This window comes from Rhodnius prolixus, unplaced genomic scaffold, assembly GCF_049639745.1.
Source record: "Rhodnius prolixus isolate KJV_2025 unplaced genomic scaffold, Rpr scaffold_23, whole genome shotgun sequence".
NCBI classification, from domain to species: Eukaryota; Metazoa; Arthropoda; class Insecta; order Hemiptera; family Reduviidae; genus Rhodnius; species Rhodnius prolixus.
In genome coordinates, this window is record NW_027411627.1 from 1805081 (window position 1) to 1828265 (window position 23185).

At 36.1% G+C, this 23185-nt stretch overlaps 1 protein-coding gene across 4 annotated transcripts in view; it reads right to left on the minus strand.

The window, feature by feature from the left end:
* Nucleotides 1–528: 528 nt before the first annotated feature.
* LOC141459785 (mothers against decapentaplegic homolog 6-like) overlaps nt 529–23185 on the minus strand; it is a 43606-nt gene continuing 20949 nt past the window's right edge. For 3 of the 4 annotated variants that reach the window (XM_074139225.1, XM_074139223.1, XM_074139222.1), the window contains 5 exons: nt 22950–23003; nt 21875–21937; nt 15296–15577; nt 6190–6399; nt 529–6055 (listed from right to left, as the gene is read on the minus strand). In XM_074139225.1, the coding sequence (XP_073995326.1) occupies nt 5730–6055; nt 6190–6399; nt 15296–15577; nt 21875–21937; nt 22950–23003 (935 nt within the window). In that variant the 3' untranslated portion in view covers nt 529–5729. The remainder of the gene's footprint in view (nt 6056–6189; nt 6400–15295; nt 15578–21874; nt 21938–22949; nt 23004–23185) is intronic. The other variant, XM_074139226.1, reaches the window with a different exon arrangement.

The following is a 23185-nucleotide window of genomic DNA, read 5'->3' on the forward strand; positions in this document are numbered from 1 at the left end:
AGAGTTTTAAATGTTTTGCTAAAATTCCTCGACCGGAAGTACCTGTTTATTTACTAACGAAAGGGATTAGCTCAGTGGTTAGCGTATTAAAAATTCCTTTTAGGCATTTTTAGATGTTAAAATTTTTCTTTTTAATTCAACAATAGGAGGATTGTAAAAGAAAGCCTTTAGATTTCTCAGCAGCAGATGTTTTTACACCAGTCTAGTACAAGTTCTGATTAAATTAATTCTGAAATTAAAGCCATGGTTTTAATTGAGTTTTGCTTTAATTGTTTCGGAGTTACCTGAATACGGTCGTCGACAAAAGTTCGGTCTATTCTACATCACTTAGTGTCAACTCTGGAGAACCCCAAACCTTGGCCCTATATTATTTCTGCTGATGATAAATGACCTTCCATCAGAACTCTCATGCTTACCGATGACCTAAAATTATTATTTTAATTGTAACCACTATCAAGGTTGAAGGGACCCTCTATCGCTGCAGCAATATTCGAAAAGAAAAAAGGGCTTGAATTAATAAATGTGTCATTTATTTTCACTTGTTTAATGCAATATAAATGAGAAATATGTTTCCCTGTATTTAGTTACAAGTTATGTAAACTATGTACATAAATACCCATTATTATTATTATTATTATTATTATGCTGTTAAAAGATTTTCTGCACTTTTTGCAGGAGATTTTACAAATTATTTACATTGGCGACAGATTTCTTTCTCTTTATCAGGCACTTTTGCACACCTGATTTTTTCGGACGCATTTATATATTTATAATAAATATTTACAATAATTATTTGTAATAAATACTATTAACATTAACAAAGATACAGTCTAACTGTTTACATAACCTAGTAACAACAAAAATAATTTAACACAAACAAATATGTTATCGAAAGGTGATGATTCAGTGGGTGGTATAAATTAAAAATAATTGTTTTTTAATTACATTAATTAAAAATAAATACGTTTGAATGAAAATAAAGCCGTTTACAGCAACAATATGGAAGTCCCACGAAATATATATATATATATATATATACTGAGTATTAGCAGCAAGATGAGAGCTAAACATTCTGCTACTGGGAAGCAGAATCCTCAGATTCTGGGAAACATCAATTAATTTTTTTTATTTCTATTTATCCTGATTAGAGCGTTAGAAGTGATCAAACAATTCTGTAAATAACTGCGATTATTGGAGAAATTTTTCTTCTTTGCTAGACAACTTCGTAAGAGACCTGGAGCGCATGCGTTACTGCTGGTAGAAAGTGCATTTACAACTTTGTTTATATTTGCTTTGGATTCTTACATAACTCATAATTTTTTGAACGTTCAGTATTATTTTAAATGTTATTACATTTTTTATCTTCTCTTACTACTGGTGCAAGGAGAACTGCGATCTTGGCAAACTTTTAACACGAATACATCCATAAGTTCGCGCCAGTACCCAGTGACATTTAAAAAACCTTAGTTAATGTTTTCATAAACACCATTGACTAACCCTCAAACTAAACATCCGACTAGAATAGAATGATTTTGGTAAGCATCGTAACTGTTGTTTAATACGCTGTTTCCTTGAATGTAGCCGCCATAAAAGTGAGGGAAGGGCGGGCGACGAGGTAATGATATCACATTACCATTCACAAAAGCTCGATGTCGACATCAGAGCAGATAGCACGCTGGTTTTTATTCCCAAATTACAGATCTCTTTGGAAGTCTAACAGCAAATACAAACATTTGATCAGTTATAGTTTGTGATAACCTTCCCATAAAATATTAAAAAAATTCACAAGGTCCCGTGCAAAAGCCGTAAGTAAGCTATAAACTACATGACGTAGAATATGCGTTCGTAGAGGCGTCTCAGTCGCTATCCTTTAATGAACAATTATCAGTAGCTGAGGGTTGCAAGGAACAAGGCACGCAAATACTAACTAAAGTACAAGGGCGGTACTTTCTGCACTACAACCATGACATTACCAATATACACGTCAATCTCTCCTCTGCCGCAAGCACCAAATTTTTCGATACAGAGTTCTCTTTTCAAGCCTTCCCTCGACCTAAAAATGTTTTATGTCTTCATGGTGGTGCTCACTCTATATTGACCGTAAAATAACCAATCACTTTTTTTGTAACTTTAGTTAAAAAAAAGTTTTTTTTTTGTAAAAAGTGGTTCCCAGGCGGTATGGTGCGAGGCAGATTCAGGGTAAAGTTTTAGGTCAGATACTATTATTATTACATTATATAATTAATACATTGGTGATATATACTGGTATTACATTGGTAATCGGCTACAGTGGCGGCTAAAAAGAACAATGCTAAAGGCACTAGGATATCTAGTGAATTGGCTGGCCAGTCAACCAATTCACAAAAAAGGCATCTTCAGCGATTCTTTAATTGGTGATTGCTGATAGTGGGAGCTAGGAAGCGCGCCAGGTTTTCTTACAAGTTGTGAAGCAACATCAAGACGGACATCATAACAAATCAATTAACTTAAATAATTCATAGGCACAAACCAGGTAAAACCTTTTTACTTGGAACCAAGACAATAAAGTTTGAGTTGCAATAATATATTATTTATTGTTTTCTTTACTTTTTGTTTGTAAATATTAAAACTTTATAATGAAGGCACCAGCGAATCTAATTAATTTCTCAGCTGCTTTTTAACAACTTTGCATTGTATACGTTAGGAAAATATATTTATTTATATTATGGTTGAGCCAGTCTACAGACCTCCCTAGTTTACATAATTATCAATTATATAAAAAAGAGAAATAATGTAGCAAAGACGAGTTTTCTGAACGGTAAGTACCCACTCACTTAAACAGACTACAAACCACCTGATAATAAGAACATCGAATGCCACATCTCTCACAGGGTAGACTGTAAACACTTAACAAACTAACCTCCACAGCGCTCTCTACATTAATGTTTCTGGACGAATACTTACAGAGAAGTGTCTGATATAAGCGGAATTTAGGCGAAGATAAATAAAACACTTCCGCACACATCCGAAACCTAAACATAACACAGGCGGACGAACTTTTCTGCGACAGAAAATTGAATTCTCAACAAAATCACGGTCAAGAACTGGACACAAAGTTAAAAGAACAGGCTCTTGTAAATTGGCAAATTGGACTGTTTGAGATAGCTATAAGAGAATGAACTCCTGAAGACGCATTATGGGAATTTCCTCTGAAGAAAGGAAAAGGTTAGCGAGGTATGGGCTGCGGGCACTCCCGGGATGTGAGAGAGCTACTGAGCTGGGAATGCGCTTGTTACAAGTTCAGTCAGCCTGGAACATTGTGACATCACAGTGTATAATTTTTCGTGCAGTTTTTGATGATCAACCCTTATACAACTGTCCTACCGGACAGTTTTAATGCCGGTCCTATGTGAGTAAGGGGTCATTTGCCCCTCCTCAGCATCGAAAAGGCATTTTTTGCTTCAATTTTGCTAAATAATTTAAAATAATTATGCTTTCCATACCATTTACAACAGGCATTATGTTTATCTACAGTTAGTTAATAATCTCTTAAGGAGACAATTTACAATTATTATGTTTTACTTTAGTTAATTAAGGCAGTTCTAGTCTATTCAGTACATTTCATTGATAGTTTCCTCACTATTTAATTTCAACTTTCTTACGAACAATATTCCTGTTTTATGACCTGCGAAAATATAGATTTTTTTTAAACACACTTATTGAAAGGAAGTTACGAAGTAGTATTGTTTCACCTCTAAGGCATATTTTACATAAATGTGTAGGCACTACATAAACCAAAGAAAATCTGAAGCTTTTGTTTTTTAAAAAATTACCCCAAAATACACAATTTTTGACCCTGAGAGGATGTTGAAAAAAGAAATATACAAATTAACATAACATAGTCGAAGGCACTGTACTGTTTCAGTATTTACTTCATAGCTCTCAAATTTATCGACAGAACGAATCGAATAAAATGAATAAACTCGACTACGAATAAAATATTTCCCTCATAATGTATTTGCAATACATTAAATTACAATCAACTGGGATGATTCTTTAACATCGGGAACAACATGATACCGTTGGCTTAAATTGCGTGAAATTTTAATACATTTTATTTTATAAACACAACTTCTTTCTCAAAATATTGTATTACTAATCAATTAATTGAGTGTTTGGCCGCAGTTGCAATATAATGGTAATGATTGTCTGGGGCCCTGTTTCATTTGAGTCTACATTTTTCTATTGTAAATTCCAAAAATAGTGGAGAACTTTAATTTCTTTTATTTGTGAGGGGGCTAGAGAGTTAAGTCGGGGCCGGCAAAACGTCACGCCACTACAATATTTACCTTTCCCCCCCTCAAAGGTACGACATGTTACTCTCCCGCAACAAACTCTGTCCAGTGAAATAATTAGTTTTCAGTTTATTAATTAATGGACCACATTATGTCATGGAGTTAATTTGGTTACTGTAATCCATGTTCTTTTTTTTTAAAAAAAAGTTCAGTTATATAATGCAATACCTATAACTATGTGATGATTTTAAAGAGATGGACATTCACCTAGAGATAGTATTTGTAGAGATAGTGAAATAGTATATACACAATTTGTTTGGAGGGTTTCAGTTTGAGAAGTGAATGCGTTACTTCCCCTTTCAAAAACTATTCACTTCATTTAGAGCTGAGAACAACCATTCTATATGAGAAATCGCTTCTCCGAATACGGTGATAAAATAATTTCGGCAAAATAATATTCTCTTCGTTGTGAAATAAAATAGATGTAACAAAATTTGCTTCAACATGGTTCAAGGACGACTCCAAGGCAAAAAAAATGGCGGAAGCCGGCGCCAATCGGAGGTAAAATTTTTAAGAAAGCATTCAGGACTAATGCACAAGGAGTCGGCATCTTTTTGTGCGAAAGTAATTCCTTCGTATCATCAAAGAACCTACAGTCATTTATGACACTCCCAAATGAAGCAGTAACGGAGCCTAGAAAGCTAGATGAACAAATAGCCGAAGCTGTACTGGGTGAAAACCCTCCGGCCATTCGTACATCAATGAGAAAATAGCAAAGTTAAAGCAACTAATGGAGGGAGATGACAATTAAGAGATTTACGAATTATTGACTCATTTCAAAGTTTTTAAACTAATTTTTGAGCAATTTTCTTAAGCACTTGGAAACTCGCCCGCTCTTAGCTCAATCTAAAGTTTACTCTTTCTGGGCTAATATTATCTTTTTAACCTTTCATCAGTAAATAAAAACTTTCAGTAAATAAAATTTTAAAATCAGTCGATAAAACTTTCCAACTTTTGAGTTTTAGAAGAAAATAAAGTTACACTTTTTTGTGAGGCCTGGCAGAGTTTCGCCGGCAACTTACCAATCTGAGAATGGTAATATTCTGGTTGCGCAGACGCGGCCGACTGTCCCTACAGTTTAAGAATCATACCACTTGATAAACCGCTTAAAAAATAACATTTTCTAGGTACTTAGTTATATTCCCAAAACACAAACGCTCATATACGTACACACACACACACTCACACACACACATACACACACAGAGGAGGCAAACTCGCAAAAACATGTCAACCTATTGTGTTCAGTTGATGGAATACTTGCTTAAAGATACATGTAGCTAAAATTACAGTAGAAGTTAACGTTAGTTCAAGAACTTTCAGAGAATGTATACGATGATAACTGCGACAATTGTTTGATGACGATAGAATATATACAATTACTTTTGGTAAGAGTCACCTACACGGTGCTAACAATACTTCCAACCACGTTGGGCAGGAAGTAACCTCCTGGCGAGAATACTTGGGACCCCATCCTTTGGCGAAAGATATCCTCACAGAATTAGGATCGATTGGGCCGACATGAGGTCGAGACATAGACCCTACTGGTAGATGTGCTCTTGCCGCTTCCGAGAATATGTTCAGACAATGTCCAGGCGGAACTCGATAGACCAGCATAAAGCGGCCATCTTCGTCGTCCAAAGCTGGAGAATTTACGAACATTGGGCAGTCGGAACGGTTGTACGCCCAAACACCATCATCTTCTCGACTCAATGTTATACCTGTAAAAATAATAAAAAATTTAAGAACGTGATTCTTACGGGAACACTTGTACAAATAAATATTTTCTTCAATCCAATCTAATGTAACTTAAATAAGCACTATTGATGGTTGCAAGTAAAATAATTTAGATTACCTTCGCCAATTTTCTCTCTAGTTCTGCGGACAATGTTGGGCGGAGAGAAGGAATGCATGGCCAACGTAGCTAGACACAGCCCATCTCCGTGAGGTGTACTCCAGAACACGTTTATGGCAGGACTCTGGACCGGATACTGACGTCCCACCCTGGTAGCCAGCTCCCAATAGGCTAGTCTGCACCACTGATCGCCAGCGTCCAGCTGTTCCTCTACACATTCACATCACACTATTATTTGACCGAAGACGATACAATCCAAAGCCCGTTGGACTCATAAAGTACTCCAAACATAAAAACAGCAATATATGTTTTTCCAAAATTCTGACCCAGACTTGAGCACCTAACGTACACGGCTTACGAACTTAAACAAAAGTGAAAAATAAGCTCTTATAAAATTAATCTCCCCACCAACATCGGACGTAAGATAAGTTGGCGCTGCCTCTGAGATATCCGTCACTGAACAAACAATGAAAAAAGGACACGAAAAAACAATAACATAGCAGGGGCTATGAAATTGAGATTTTCTACTAAAAGCTCTTTACCATAAATTTTTAATTTGATGAAACTTTTAAAAACTGCAAAATTCTTTAAATAAAGTAGTACTTTTGGTTACAGATCACATTAATAATATCTAATAGGTGATAACCTTACATTAGACCAAAACACCCTCGTCGAGAAGTGCTCTTAATCGAACGTCCCTGGAGAATATTTAAAATAAAAGTAAAAAAACTCTTTTGCTCTATAAAATTTATAAAAAAAAGTCGTAAGTGTCGCTTTTGAGAGAATCTCAAAACCAAGAAAACCCATTGAGTAAATTGGAACTTAAGGTATATCTATTAGGATCGAAACCTGATTATCCTTCCTCTCTAGCCAGAAAGCAAATTTAAAATTTCCTTGAATTTTATTTTTGAGCTACATGCATCCTTATATGCATCCAGCATCCAACCATAGCTAAAATATCGTGATAGATCAAGTCTTTTGCATCTACAAGTGGAAACTTGGCTAACATTGTTCAATTCGTAGTTTTATTCTCCACCTTCTAAAGTATTTACCACGGAATATAACTACTTCCTTTTTCATGAAATTGGTACCTTCATATCCAGTTTTACGATAATTTTTATTAAATTGGACACTCAATATGTTTAAACGACAGTAAAGATAATAATTATCAAAAACTAGAATTTCGAAAACTTGTCGAGATGGAACTTTGCAAGTATATTTTATAAAACAGTTCCTCCATAACTTTAATTTGAACTATTTATTTTTTGTAACTATTTTGAATTATTTTTAGGAGTCGTCCTCTGAAGGTTATTTCTGTGCATCGTAAAATATGTGTAGATACAAACATTTTAACTGAAAATGTGTTAACCTTAAGAATTGTAAAAAAAAGTCGATGTTTTGCAGCTTATTGTAAATCTGTTTACTCTTGGTGACAATGATGATAATCGCAGAACTTCTGCCCTAATGTAAGTCTTAGTTATCTTATTGTCTCAGTAGAGTGATCACTGATCACCAAAAACAACAAAATTTTGTTGAATGAATGACGCTGTTTTCTGAGGGCTCGAACGCTAGCCTAGCATACTGCCCGTACAGTCGACGCCAAGACGGTGCCTCTCAGACCGACTGTATCGCTTCCCCCACCACCACACAGCAAGAAGCACCGTCTTAAAGTCGCCGGCATTTCCAAACATTTAGACCAAGTACAGACCACTCACCGCCGCATTCTCAATTGATGGCTCTACCTGTGTCATTAGGCCTTCGTCAGTCATTATAATCTGTATAACTGACGCAGGCAAACAACAAATACCCCTATCCCGATTCATGTGCTCAACTTCCTATACGATTTCCGTATTACACGGAGACATTGCAGCATGCACTGAGTCAGAAAGAAAACTCTTCTAAAAAAACAAAATATGCACTATCCGGAATAAACTGTACATTGTAAAAATTGGAGCCCCCCCACCCAATATTAAAAATGTTCTTTTAATTATACTATGAAATTAAAGGACTTCCAAGGTTCAAATTATTAACCTAACCTAACACAGACGGCAAAACCGATGCAAAAAGTTCAAACAAAAAATCAATATTATTTGAAAACAGAACAAATACGGAAGGGAGTTATGTTACATACACGTAAGATAACGCAGTCTAGTTAGTTTTGTTGTTCAATGAACTTTTAGATCACATTTGGCTTTAATTAATGCTAAAGCTTTCTTGGCATACACCTAGTTTATTAACATTATTTTTTGATTCTCATATAGTACTATTTAATTTTTTTTTTTTTAATTATTTAAGGCGCGTCAACATCTGTCCATCAGCGGGCAGTGAGCAGTAAGAAGCTCCTAGGAAGAGAAAATCTAAGGGCCAGCAGCTGGATTTCCCCGGATCTCCAATACGCTAACCGCATAGTTAATCCCTTCCTTTATAATAATAATAATAATTGTTATTATTTATTTTTTATTAATTTAAGAAATTTCTTATACAATAGAGTTGGTAAATTATTAAAGCATCTTAATAATAAACAGAAAGAAAAGAAATAAAGTTTGGAACTCGAAGGAGAGAATATGTGGTCAAGATGGGCGTGGAAGAGCAGGCTTTGGAAGAAGGCGCTTGCCCACATGAGCAACATGCCCTTCGGCTTGATAACTCAGATAAAATGGCATTTCCTCCTCACATCTTCGACCGTTATGCTCCGTCCACCGACTTAGAAATCAAAATCATCATCAACATTGGTGATCCCCATCCCGCCGACCCTAAGAAACTATTTTTTTCGAATCAGAAGACTTTAAAACGGGCACATCCCGTGAAAATTCGTTTCAGAAAATTTAAAGAGATCCTTTAATAAGGAGGCAATTTTGTTTTTCACTTTTCCGGTCATTCTTTTTGTTGCAGCCAATCAGAGCGGTCCTTCTGTGGTAGAGTAAGAGCAGCAGAGTAGCAGACTCTTACCTCACAGGTACGTCACTTCACTAATGGGGCCAATCGAGCTTCCAGTGACTCCAGTACCGTCATCGTTTTCACTCACCACAACCCGACTGGGCAGGCCTCGGCAAATTATCTTTTTTTTTTTTAACTTGGAATTTCTAGTACTTCATGTACTTTTAAGTCCCATTTTCAGCTTACTCAATTTCCTGAGAGAGAATAAATAAGTTCCCCTTCTTGGAACGCTCCAAAGATCAATCTACACGAGAAAAATTATAGTGTGATATTTAAGAAATTTAAAAATTCAGCGGATAGTTTTGGAGAAAAACGTGAAAAAATGGGAAAACCCTTTGGATAATTAGCGGCAACAATAAATAAGGTTATACATTGTTCCCATTCTCACATACACCTAATTATACTTTCCAAGGAAGAATTTAAAAGTAAAGGCTGTACAAACAAATTTATAAAATAAGGCGTAAAATTGAAAATGGTAGAAACCGATTTTCGAACAAACCGCAAAAAAGAATGAAAACCGAATCAATAAAGTGGTACTTCGAGCTATGGATTTTCATCGCTGAGTTATTCTCGGCTTCGAGGAGGTAAATAAAAGTGATTTTTTGTTTTTAAGCTACATGCTTCTTCAGGAGCAAACAGTTTATTTTCTAAAAATCAATTTTTCCAGTCCCAAAATGTGCATTACCTGCGAAAACCTAATGGATACGAACACACACTTGAAACATCATGTCTACATTATTTACGGAAATCTATAACTTTTCTTCAAATCGTTTTTCAAGAAAAAAATAAAAAATTGGGTAATTCCGGAGAGAAGAAAAGAGAAAAGGCTTTCCTCTAGACAGCCATTTCACTGTAATGGCAAGATGACCACCGTAAATGATGGATATTCCAAATTTGCATAGTTTATAAATTTTGGACATAAAAATTTTTGTGGTAAGAGGGAAGGGGGTAGGGCCACACTTTTCTTTCAGTTAAATTTTGTTTTTAGTTATTACTGAGATAAAGGGGCGTTCTGAGAAGCTGTGACCTCATGCAAAATTTAACTGAACCTGCACCATAGATCAGATTTAACATTTACTAATAATCTCAAATTCTGAGAGCAATTTGTTAGTTAATTTTCTGACTTCCTTCTATAATGACTCAAAAATAAATTCCAGAACTCTATGAGTGAAGTGTGTTGAAAAGTATTAGAGAAAGTGGCAGACAAATAAAAATCTAGGTACATATTTAGCAAAGTGCATTACCAAAACTCTGGAGGCATCTGAATCAAATTGCAATTTTGAAGTTGTTTTTTTTAATTTGAGCTGTGCTGACCACCGTCACAGATCAGAATACGGAAACATGGATCAACTCCGTGGACCATTTCCTCTTTCCCTCTTTTTATTTTGAGCTGTGCTGACCACCGTCACAGATCAGAATACGGAAACATGGACCAACTCCGTGGACCATTTCCTCTTTCCCTCTTTTTATTTTGAGCTGTGCTGACCACCGTCACAGATCAGAATACGGAAACATGGACTAACTCCGTGGACCATTTCCTCTTTCCCTCTTTTTCTGCGGCCTGATGACCGCAAAATTTTAATTCTGTTAAAAACTCAAAATCAACCACGAGGCCACTACTTTCTTTTACGGAGAGATGGAGAAAAGAAAGTACAACGTTTTCATCTAGATCTAGAATATAATGTCTACACAACTAAATTACATAACTTATATTCGTGCTCCAAGTCTTAGGGCACGGAGCAACATTTTGTTAAATTGTTCATTAAAAAAAAAAGGAAATTTTCCCATCAGACCCAATATGTTCTGCCCAGCTGACTTGATCAGAAATTAGATAAACCTGATTTTATTGATCAAGTACAGTAATTATGGATGATTTGCTAGCTCAAGAGGCCAATAACAAAGGAAACAAAAATACAGTAATTAAAAACTAAAAGTAATCAGTTCGACTGGTATTTATGGAGGTAATGCCTTATCCTGGAAAGCCTTTATATTTATCTTGGAAAATGTTGGCACTTTTGTAGGAAGTACGTCCTTAATCCGTTCCACCTCTCTCCCACGTCTACTATCCTCAACATATTTTAAGGAAAGTGCAGTCTTCATGTGTATATTTAGCTATGAATTAAAAGAAAAATGTTTTAGCTTTCTAATTGCTGAGGATAGTATATTCCATGTTTATAGATTTGAAGGCGAAAACATGTCTACGTTAATAACAATTGAATTTGTCAAAAAAGGCCTAATTTGGCCACCTAAAGCCTATACATTACACAGGATGAGATCGTAGGGAGGGGCTAAAGAAGATTGAGCCATTGAGAAGAGCAAATGTGACGGAACCATTATTGCAAAATACAGAAAGCTCTATTCAATAAAGTTGCGCTTACAGTGGAAATTAGTTACGCTTAGCCGGACTGAAACGCAATTCAAAAAATTTGTAAAATAGGAGAGTGCAATTTTGGGGTAGCATATGTGAGCCTAGGTTGGAGTGGAGATGTGAGGTTGGCACGCATGCGCAGCAGACTTACTCTGTGTGTGTGGAGTAAAAATAGCCGCACTCAGGGCAGACAGGCGCCACGGCCCGCTCGCTCTGACGTCAGGCTGTACTGGCCCGTCTGTCCGCCTCTTCAGCTCCCTAATAACAGTGAAGCGGCTGCTCGGCAGCAGCACCAAATTCCCGCTTTACCCTGCTCAATAATTTCAACAATCACTCTCTCATCTTCACTCTCCGGCGGCTCCTCATAGCAACTATTGTTCTACTCTGTCAATTTTCAAATTGCGCTCCCTCTAGGGGACAATCTCTGTGGCTACCCAAAGAAAACACGGAGTAGAGAACTAATAATTACGTTTATAAATGACAAGTTCTCTTCGTTCAAGTTAATGTTGTGCGGCTGTAGTACAATCCCCCGCCGGTAAGAAAGCAGCCTCGCAACAATCGAATCCCACGAACCTCTCCTTAAAATCAAAGTTTCAGAGCAATGTTTCACATAGATATGCCATCATTTCGGATTAAAGGTAAATGAAACAGGACCTTAATACGTAGTAGCATCTAAAATAAATATCAAATATGCAAGCTGCTTAATCATGGTGCTCACATTCTTCCAGGCTGACAAATTTTTAAAAGATACTTTTCGTACTCAGAGCACCGCAAAATCAGGTGAAACTAGAAATCATTAATCTGTACCAATACACTTTCATTAACCAAGGAAACGAAAGAAATTAGTTTGATTCAGCAAAACAATGATTATTAAACAGAATCTTTAAAAATTTCTTTGGCAATAAATGCTAATTTAATGTAGTTATTAAATAATTCGGGGTCCACTTGTTCGTGATTTAGTGTATGAATTAAAAAGGACATTCAAATAAACGTGATTTTATAGAAATTAGGTCAATTGATTGTTGTTGAGGTTATTGTTGACCACTTTTGTAAGTTAATTGGAGATACATGTTTGTGAGTAGAGAATAGATAATAGTGTCATTTAACCAACAAACTATAATTATAACATATTAGAATATTAAAATGGGCCAAGCTTTAAGTAAGCAACATTTATCTTGGCGGCGCCCTTAAGTCAGGTGTCCGGAGCTTCGTTCACAACCTCTGCCCCAGTTAGTTACGCAACTGCGTAGAGAATAATAACTAATATAAGCTAGCTGCAAGCTGCAAGCTAAGAGATAGGTGGCAGGTCAGATGGAGGGAGGGAAGTAGTCAAACTGGTGGTGATTGAGGAAACATCTGTGGTGACGCCTCGCCACTGCCATCTTGCGGCCGTCTGCACAACCATTCACCACCTCGCCTATCAAACACCGATCACGTGGAGCCACTCTAGATAGCCACTTCAGATAGCCATCTGTAAATATGGCGAGTTACTATCAATCGCACTAGATGGCCTGTTCACCTCACATATCTTTAATCTGCTGCTATTCATCTATCATTCAGCTTTGCCATCTCTTCCTCTTTCCAACAGTCAAACTTGGCTCCATATTCTAATCTCCAATTAGGAGAAAAAGAAATCCATCCGCTTTAATTTATCATCCTAAAAATTACTATCACAGGAATCATCGGGCCAAATATTCGGTTTTCACCAATTTGGTTTCCGACTTGATCTTTCATCTTTCCACAATACTACAGAGCATCCATATTATTATTTACCATCTCCAGTTCCTTCGAAAATATAAACTTTTGTTTAAAAGGCTATCTGATATGGCAGTTACAAGAACATCGTCACGAGTGAAGGTTGAGGCAGCTATCTTTTTGATCCGTATGTAAATTAATAATTTAAAAAATAAAATAAAAGGAACCTGTCGAGGACTTAAACTTTTCGTTATAAATGATTTTTGGGTAATATCGAAGTGCGGTCATCAATAAATACAACTTTTTTGCTTTATACCAACGTTTCGATAATTTTTACTACCTTCTTCAGGGTATTATAAAAAAGTTTGTGAAGTTTAATGTAGAGCTATATCATAACTAAAAAAACCAAAACCTTCATTTTCGTAATCAGTTTTTTTCTGGAACCGCCAATACTAAAAATAAAGAGTCTGATTCACGAAAATTCAGTTTTCCAATCAGTTTTAATCAGACGTTTTTTTGAGTTTGCTTGACGAGTTAACACGGCTGATATGAGATCGTGTATCAATGCCACTGATTTGGTATGTCACTTCTGATTTTCAGTTGAGACGGACTCAATACTCATCGGAATAAGTCGGGTACTTAAGACCAGGTTGGATATACCATGCTGAACGGTCATGCTGGCTTAGTAGCCAGTTCTATCTATTGGTACCATCTTCCGATAATAAAACGCTCGGTTTCTCGTAGTATGAATTTGTTAAACTAAAAAAAAAGAAGAAATTTGAAGCTCGTTCTCCCGATTCAAGCGTAGAATACGTTGATTCACCTCAAACAGCTGCTCGCCAGTTTCAGCGAACCGGACGATATACCACCAGAAGATTGCTATCATCCGGTCTTCTGAGAATGTGCTGATAACCACTGTAACGAAATGCATTTTTAATATTCTTCATTAGAAGTCACCTCCATCGTTCCATTGAAATCACTACATAGTTTCTAATAGATAAAAACTATTTTACTTTTCTAAAATTAATTTATAAATAACGGATTTTTTTTTTTTTAAAAAAAAAAAACAAAAAGGCTCCTACAATTGCCTCTAAACTTCATATATACTTGAACATTTCATATGCGTAGATCTAAATATTTTATTTGAATTGATTCTCTTGGAAAATTTACTCAGGTTAATGCTCAGTTTACTCAGAGCAACAAATATTGTTACACTCAGACCATTTTCTCCTACAACAATATAAAAGACAACATTGTGTATCCACAGAATCGGAGGATCATGATGGTTAATTGCCAAGCCCCTAATTATTAAAACTGTCCGGTAGGACTGTTGTATAAGGGTTGATCGTCAAAAACTGCACGAAAAAGCGTAACGTTGAAAAACACCCAACTTTGACCATTTTTTTCTCTTTTTCTATAAAAGATAAAATTACTAAATTTTCTTTAAATTATAGAGCGTATCCTCCTCTGTAACTGTAATTTTTTTGCAACAACCCAGATTTGATAGATTTGACCTTAACTTTACACATTCTCCCTCCAGATTCTCAAATCCATTCTACAATTGCCTTTACTGGAAAAATATTTTAAAAGATTAAATTTTCAAATATTTTCAAAAGGTTGGTTTTAATATTTTTGAAAAATATTTTATTGAATATAAATATACACAGAACAGTATGTGTGTGTGGCTGTCATTTCAAGCTTAAATAAAATTGATACAACAGTTTTCCAGTAACTCCAACCATTTTAAAATTTCATTCTTTACAGCCCCAATTCCGGTTCACCCCGGGATTTAAGCATGACGTATTAACATCATTTAATGATACTAAAGGCAAGGGTACGGGATGTTGTAGAGTGTCTGAAGTGACACTCTACAGGAAATTCCCTGAGAGTCTCCGGGGGCAAAAAAAATGCAATTTAGGAAAAGTTTCCAATAAATGATGGTACTTAGATGAGCAAGTAGCAAAATAAGTTAATGGAAAACGCAATACAATTTAAAGACTTATCCAGCGATTCTTTCATTAGTGGGAAATAAGAATGAATGTTGATGTGGATGCTAGACATGCAGTTTTTGTTATTAAATAACAGGAAATGATGGATTCTCCTCACCTGATTGTTGTATCGTTGTGAAAACATTAATTTCATCAAATTTGGAATAAACAAGATCGGGTTTGGACAACAGTGTTCTTTGTCGGCCGCTCGCAGGTTCACAAGCGGATCGATTGCATTCGTGCTCACCAGGCAGCGCTGTATTCGAGCGTTGATCAGCTTCAATATTCTGTCCATGTCCCTCGGTGGCATCCGAATTCCGCTGCCCTAACTGATCCATCGATTTACCAAAATTTTCTTCTACTTGCAAGTCCATGTCTGAAGCGTCTGACGAGTCAGTTTCTACAAACCGCATAAATAGGAGCTTTAAACAATCATTCAGACAATATAATTCACATATTGCACTTAGAGCTTCTAAGACATTCGTTAAGTTAATTTAACAATCAACCCTCATTAAGGTTTTCATACGATCATCTGAGTTTGTCTAATAATTGCTGTCTGCATATTGTAAGATGTGGCATGTTGCTTGATAGCTTCAAGAAAGGCTAAGGTGATGTCAACGAAGAAGAGGAAAAGGAGATTGTACTAAGTTGCTTTCAAAGGGACGGAACCTCTAACACAACGGGTCAATTCTTCATACAATTAGGAAAACCAAAAGCAGAAAGAAAATTGCACAATTCTACAAAATCATAGGAAAATATATTAATGCTCATTCTAAACGAGATCAAGGCTATGTGAATCGAAGGCTGATGAAAGCATCACTTCGTTTTCCTTGCCGGTCTATAGTTCTGTCTGGTTCTGGGCTGTACTCGAGGACTGCTGGCTCCCATCTCCATTTGCAGTTTTTCTTAAAGAGATTCTTCCCTCTTGTCATAGAAAAGTTATCAGTCGTAAAGAGGATAGTTAAGCCCTTTCCTGTGACACCTCTTCACCTTCTAGGCCAACATGTACTGTTGTACCAGAATGAAAACTTCACTATTTATAGCCAAAACGTTCAGCTTACCGATTCTGACTTTTACAAACTTTGCGTACAAAGCAGGTTTGATATCTCAATATCTATCTGCAAGCAATCTTACCGGAACTAGTCAATGCCAGCAGCAACAAAATTTGTACAAAGTTGACTGATATATGCTGAGAATTGTAAAACTTGAAAGTTCTTCTTGATCCAATCTCCAGCGCCCATCCCCCCCCCCTACCTAGCAAAGATCTCATCAGTTTTGAAATTGGTATTCCAATTACACACTTAAAGTGCACATTTATAAACAATTTACTTAAATTTATTTAATTAAATTCAGATTGGTTGGAAATGCCATATCTCAACTTTATGGGCTCCAATAGGGTCCTGTCATCTGAGTTTCCTTTTACGAAATTTGGAAGATTTGTATGCCCTGCTACTTAATTCGGTACTGAGGGTTTGGTATGCTTTATTTTCTAAAGAGGTTATATAGGGTTTGCTCAGCCGTGTTACATTCGTGGAGTTTATGAGGGTTAGTACGCCTGTGATTTCTTTATTGGAATTCTTTATTGGAAGGTCTAATCTGCTGTTTTCTTCTTTAGCTTCTAAAAAGAACTAGAACGCAGGGAGAGCTTTTTTCAATTCGTTATAGCTCTTACAGTAATATGGCATCAAGCTCAAATTTAAACCATTTTTCTATAGAAACTAGAACAGCCACGAGCATGGGATAAGTGCGTTGTATAGAAATTGTTTTCGTTAATATGATCTCTCCCTGACGACAAAGAAAAAGAGTCTGTGGTCTGAATAAAATACAGAGACACAAACTTAAATCTTTCATGTTACTTAAGTCGTTATGCGGCGGCGTGAATAATCTGTAGTTTGATGACCTAACAAACATAACAGAGACAGGCAAAATCTGCCTCAAGAAAAATTGGCCTGCGATCACTTTAAAATAATTTAAGGAAAACTTAACCTAATGGAGGCATCGGGACCGCTTTTTGCCAAAAAAATATTATTATGAGATTTCTATTTACTATAAAATGATATGATATTTCTATTAATAGAATCTCAACTTAATTATCTCAACTTATTGAAAGTTTCGATTTTGAAAAGATTTTTCAACTAAAAATACAATATTCGCGTTAAGTGAACTTCTTAGAATCTATGTTTTGGATCTAAGTTTTTAGATCTTCCTCAGTTTTGTGAGAGCCGACTGAATCAAGCAAAATCAGTGGTTTGATGACATCTTTCTAGAAGATTGTTGAAGTGATCATCAAGAATGAGCAAGGTGAATCGATAAATCGTATTTCCGCATATTAAAGAAGAGCTTAATAAGGAAACTGAACAGAACCGAGGAGCTCTGACAGGTGAACCCTTCGCCCACTATCGATTGTGTCTTATCGATCTTATTTTAAAAGTGGGACGTTCCCAATGAGTGTATAAGTTCAACGTCAATTTACCAATGAATGCAAGATTTTGTTTACCTTGATATCGGCACTAATTTTGTGTTCATTATTCATTTACAATTTGAACAAACCAATTTACTTGGAAGCATAAAAGAAAATTAAGTAAATTTTACCATATCATAAATTATGCCAGAAATAATTATTGATAAATATTTGCGACAAAAGGGAACATAAACAAGAAAACTAGAATATTTGTAGAATAGAATAGTGCCGTGTAGAAGAGAATGAACTGCAGGTAAATCAAGTTGAGTAGAGGAGGGGGCAGTCGATAGGCCTGGCGCCCTGCAGACGGCGCTCTCCGTCATCTTCGCTTTGTCATCGCACCCTCAATAGACCGCCCTCACAGACTGCTGCTGCCGCCGACCTTACTTCAAACCACAATTATTAACAAACACAAAATAAGTATAACGTGGAAGGAAGAGAAGGCACTCTTCACTACAATTATTTTCGTTTCGATTAAAAACTTTCTCCTACCAACCTACCAATTCAATGGATGCCAAGTGGGCAGAAGAATCCAGAAGAAGAAGAATTAGAGAGATCAGAAATAAGAAAGAATAGTGTGAGGTCTGAATGCAACAGGTGTTTTTATCTAAACGCTACTAGATCTGTTCATTAAGCCAAAGAAGTGCTTCGAGGTGCTCTTTATTAAACCATGCTAAAACGAGAGATTCGGAATCCTTCAATTAAAGGGGCTCATGGATAGTAAAGTAGTTGTGGAAGAGTGTTGTTACACTGGCGATAACATATTGATTGGATGGAAGTCAAGTGAGAGGATAATATGTGAAAGGTAGTGTAAGACTGAAGATTGAAACCAAGCGCAATATACAGTCCGGCTGGGACAGTAATCAGCCCAAGGATTCACTTATGCAGCTGACACTCGAGACCAATATATTGTGAGGAAGAACAGTAACTTGCTAGCTAAGATGCAGAAATGTAACAAAAAAAGCTGCTGTAAGCACAGGTAGACAGCAGCAGCTGTGGAGATATAGAATGTTTTCTAAAAAAAAAAAGAAAAAAAGAGGGTAACACTGATAGTTTTCTATTGGCTAGTGTGTTAGGTTAGGTTAGGTCTAGATTCATTCAATCAATTTAATGAATTTTCTCAACAGAAAAAAGAATCGAATTAACATGAATTTAGAGAACCCAACAAAGAATGCATGAGAAAGAGGGAGCATTAAAGAAATTTCCTTTCTCTCAACTTCTCATCAGACTTATCCCTGAGTGAAGTCCTATTTCTTTTTTTTAGAATAGGGTGTGTCCTAGGTATGGCTTAGGGTACACTTCTAGGATCTAGGTCTATGGTCAGATGAGAAATCGTTCATTGTTTGTATTTCTGTATGGATGTTTGATTTTTTAACAGACAAAGAAGTGGAAGAGATAAGGAAGATTCCTCTGAGACATTGGCCAGTAGATCGGTTGGTTAGGAGGCAGAGTACTAAGTACTGAGTACTTAGTATTCTGAGCACTGAGTATTGGAAAATATAATATTTGAGAGGATCAATCAAATCACGACCATTTATGAGAATGTCCACAAAGATGTTTTTTTAAAAAAATAAATCCTATTGTTTTCGTGTTATGCCATCTGAGTCTGAGTGTTTGAGAGATAATATCTGAATGCTGCAGCAGTTTATATTTCAGCTTGTTTACTCTTTACCTAAAAACTATTAATTCATTGTACATTCAAAGATGTGATTGAAATAATTATGCAATGTTACGTTTTGGATTTGGCAAGCAATATTTTCAAAATTGCCAAAAAATGCTTCACCGTTCACGGGACCTAGAACACTTGCAGTTAGGAGCTTGTAAATCCTTTTTATTCTCACTACACACTCATTTAAGAATGTTTTATTGATAACTGATCTTAAAGTGATTTAGTAAACCTTGCACTTGAGAGTAACTATAATATGTAGTAGCCTCAGTTATGTAAAGTCAACATTTTGTTATGGATCTATCTTGACGATGGAGGATGCCCGATCGGAGGCAACAAAACGCTTAGTAAGACTAGCACAGCAAGTATTTGTACCTAACCTCTGCTCGCACAACAAATCTTCGCTCTATATTTTATTGCTTTGCAATTATTTTTATTCTCCAAACACCTCTCGTCAACTTCTTTGCTAATTCACCAGCAAACTCCGTATATTACATATCATCTGCAAACAACCGAACCTCATTCCTTGCAAATATCTAGAGGTTGCTCAATGGACATCCTCTGTAGATAATCAATCAGTTTTCTTTTATCACATTACTTCTTACATATTTATGCGTCACAATATTCCAAAGGTAAGTAAAACGTGATAATATGAAAAACAGAAACTCTCATGAGCGTAGTCAGCATGTCAGCGTAAAGAGAGCGGACATATGTTAACTGTTAGATTCGCGAAACCTGCAGCACCTAACTTCTAATTACTATCGCACAGTTACGCGCACCGCTCAAGGTCACCTCTGGCTGCATCCCCGTTACAATGTTTTTGTCTTTCTTCAAAGCAACTCCGTGGGTGTCTCACTACCTCGCTTTTGCAGTGATTCAAACGGCAATTTTTTTTTTAAAGGCCGCGTGACGGAGGGGCAGACTCACTCGGAATTAAGGCTAATTAGAGGAAGTCCCAGTTGGGATGAGTGGGAGCCGAAATTACAGAGTTCCTAAAGACAACTATTAGAATAATTTTTTTGAATTTACAACCTCCGTTTATTGGACCACAATCAGTAAATCCTGAGTTCTTTTGGATATTCCTCTATTTTATTATTCATTCTGGTCACTTTATTCTCTAGACAGCTGACATGGAAAGGCAAACTACGTCCATTTTAGTTATATGTACAAGTATTTTCTTGACTGTGGTTAACATTCAGCAAAATTAATTCTAAAAGTATGAATGTACTGACTAGTGGTCGACTATTCTCTATTTTCTAACTTCTTGGGATCCTTGAGAATGGGCTAGTTTCAGAATTAGTAATATTTTTTGTTAACGTATTAGTTTGAAAATACAAGCAACACTATTAAGTTTAGCTACTTAGTTTTAATACTATTAACAATAGTATTAGTTAGTTTAATAAAAGATTAGCTCAATCACAAACCAGACCAGCTTTGGTCGGAAAAACTATTTGGATAATAAAAGATTACTGCCTCAAACTTTCCCTGGGTAAGACCACTTTGTACACAAATTATAAAAAAAAATATGGAAAATGCACTAAATAGTTTCGACACTCTTAAAACGATATCAAGAATACTTTTTAAGGAGTCAATAAATTTGAACAGTTTGCGCCGTTGCCAAGTTTATTAACTTGAGGAGTGTGAAAAGAAATTTAGATTTCATATTTTGCAAAAAGTCGTAACTTCAAAGTACCCGGAGACCAATAATGATGGGCAAAACAAATAACCGCCTTCTACCACATGGGCGTTCTACCACAATGAAATAAATACAGCAAATTATTAATTCGAGTAGTAATCTTCAATAAACATTTTTGGTCCTTTGTTTTATTTATCTCCACTTAATTGTGATCTTTTGATACATCCAAACATAGGTACATTTTTTATTTTGTAAAAACTTTATTTAAATAGAATTTATCCTTCCAACTGCAAAACTAATTGTATTACTACCGTAAAAGCAAATGTCTTTTAAACGTCAAACCTCTGATAATGAAAACTAAATTAGGGAAACTAATTAAATCTTGTGTGTGTGTGTGTGTGACAACTGAGTTACATTAATTTTAATAAATTATTTGAATTTAATTCCATTAATTTTGGCGGCATCATGGAAAAAAACAATAATAGCGATTTGAATCTGTTTCGTTTCATCAAACCGAACACGCTCAAATAGTCCCAGATCCGACTTAGTCTGTAGACAACTCCTCGCTATTAAAAATTAGTACACTGTTAGAAAAAATAATGTACGTATTGCCCAGCAATCAGCACAATGCCCTAGGGAGAGTGAGCCTCACGTCCACAATACTCCCGGATTTCTATGCGTGGAACGTCATAAGAGAGCCGCCATATTCGATTTTACTTTCTAATAGGAAGACTTTAGAACTATCTATCGCATAATATTTTGTACAGATTTAGTATTATTTAGTGATATTGCTTTTAGATTGCTTACCCGCTTCGCCAATGGCAACTCTCACCCATTTTGTAGACATTTTAGTTAGGAAGTTACAAATTTAAATACTTTCAAAACTAGACTGAGTTTTAATAGAGCTAGCTAAACAAAACCAACAAACAAGTACCTTGGCCGCTGGTGCTCAACGATCCTCTAAGTTCCAGCTGGCTGGTCTCACTGGGTGCTCGATCTACACATAAGAATACTCTATTAGAACAGCACCACTTATTTCACAAATAGTGCTCCTTCAGCAGCACATGTAATTAATTATTGTTGCGTCAGTGTAAAGCTACAGCGTCAATAATGAGCACAGGTTGCTTTCTCAATGTAACTAAATATCCCAGAAAACTCTAATTTGTAAATTATCGAGTTTCGCAGATAAAGCAAGATATTAGCCCAAAATAACTCGATAACAAAACGCAACTTCTTTCCCACATTTTCGATTCAGAAATTGAATTCTTTATTTCAATAACTAGAGAGGGCTTAGGGGAGGGGTCGCCAAGCATCAAGGAGTGTTCTTATGTCACCAAGTTTACCTCCAGACTAGAACGTGATTCCTTTATCTCAATAGAAAGCATGTTGAGGTAGGAAAGGTAATCCCCTACAGCCAGCTTTCCGCTCTTCCTTCCAGAGCCTGGGAAATCCCTAAAAAGAGAAACATACCCTATCTAGAATTAATCTAGTTTCATTCAATTTAGGAGACTCTTTGGAGCGGAGGGTATGGGTACAAAGAGTGATTATCTCTGACTAGCGGTTTCCCTCTCTTCCTTGAGAAAATATCATCCTTGAAGGTTTCTTCACCTGGGGGGAGCCATAGTGACTTACCTGGCATCAGCAGAAAGCACAACAGATGGGGTGCATTTAGAGAGCAGTTGAAATAAAAAAGCGCACTTCCGATAAATCAAAAACAATCTAAAACTTCGGACTTGTAGCCTGCTTGTGATACTATCTCTTCTTCTTTGTTACACACGCGTTGAAAGTGTAAATTATACTAAAGTGGCACTTCTATATTGATGAGGGGTTGGGAGGGGGGTTGCTAAAAGTTTTAGTTCCATGGAAAAAACGCCAAAAAAATCTTGAGGCGAATTTCAGATAACAATGGTAAACACATAACATAGGTCTGGCTCGCGTTCTTAGCTGCTGAGCTACCCATGTAGGAGGGAAGCAATTTTTATTGAGTGAATAATCATGGAGACACTTACCTTCAGGTTTAAGCCTCTCACTGCTGAATCTGGAATATGGAGGTGGCGGGCATTCTGCAAACAACAGAAAAGGTTCTCATTAATTGGAGCAGAAAAAAAAAGTAATTAATTAACATTAAAGGTGTTATAAGTTAACATATGTTCAGAAACTAATGATATAATTAACTATTAATTAGGTATAATGGAACAAAGACTGGACACTATCGCCATGTTTCTAGATAAGACAAATTAAAGAA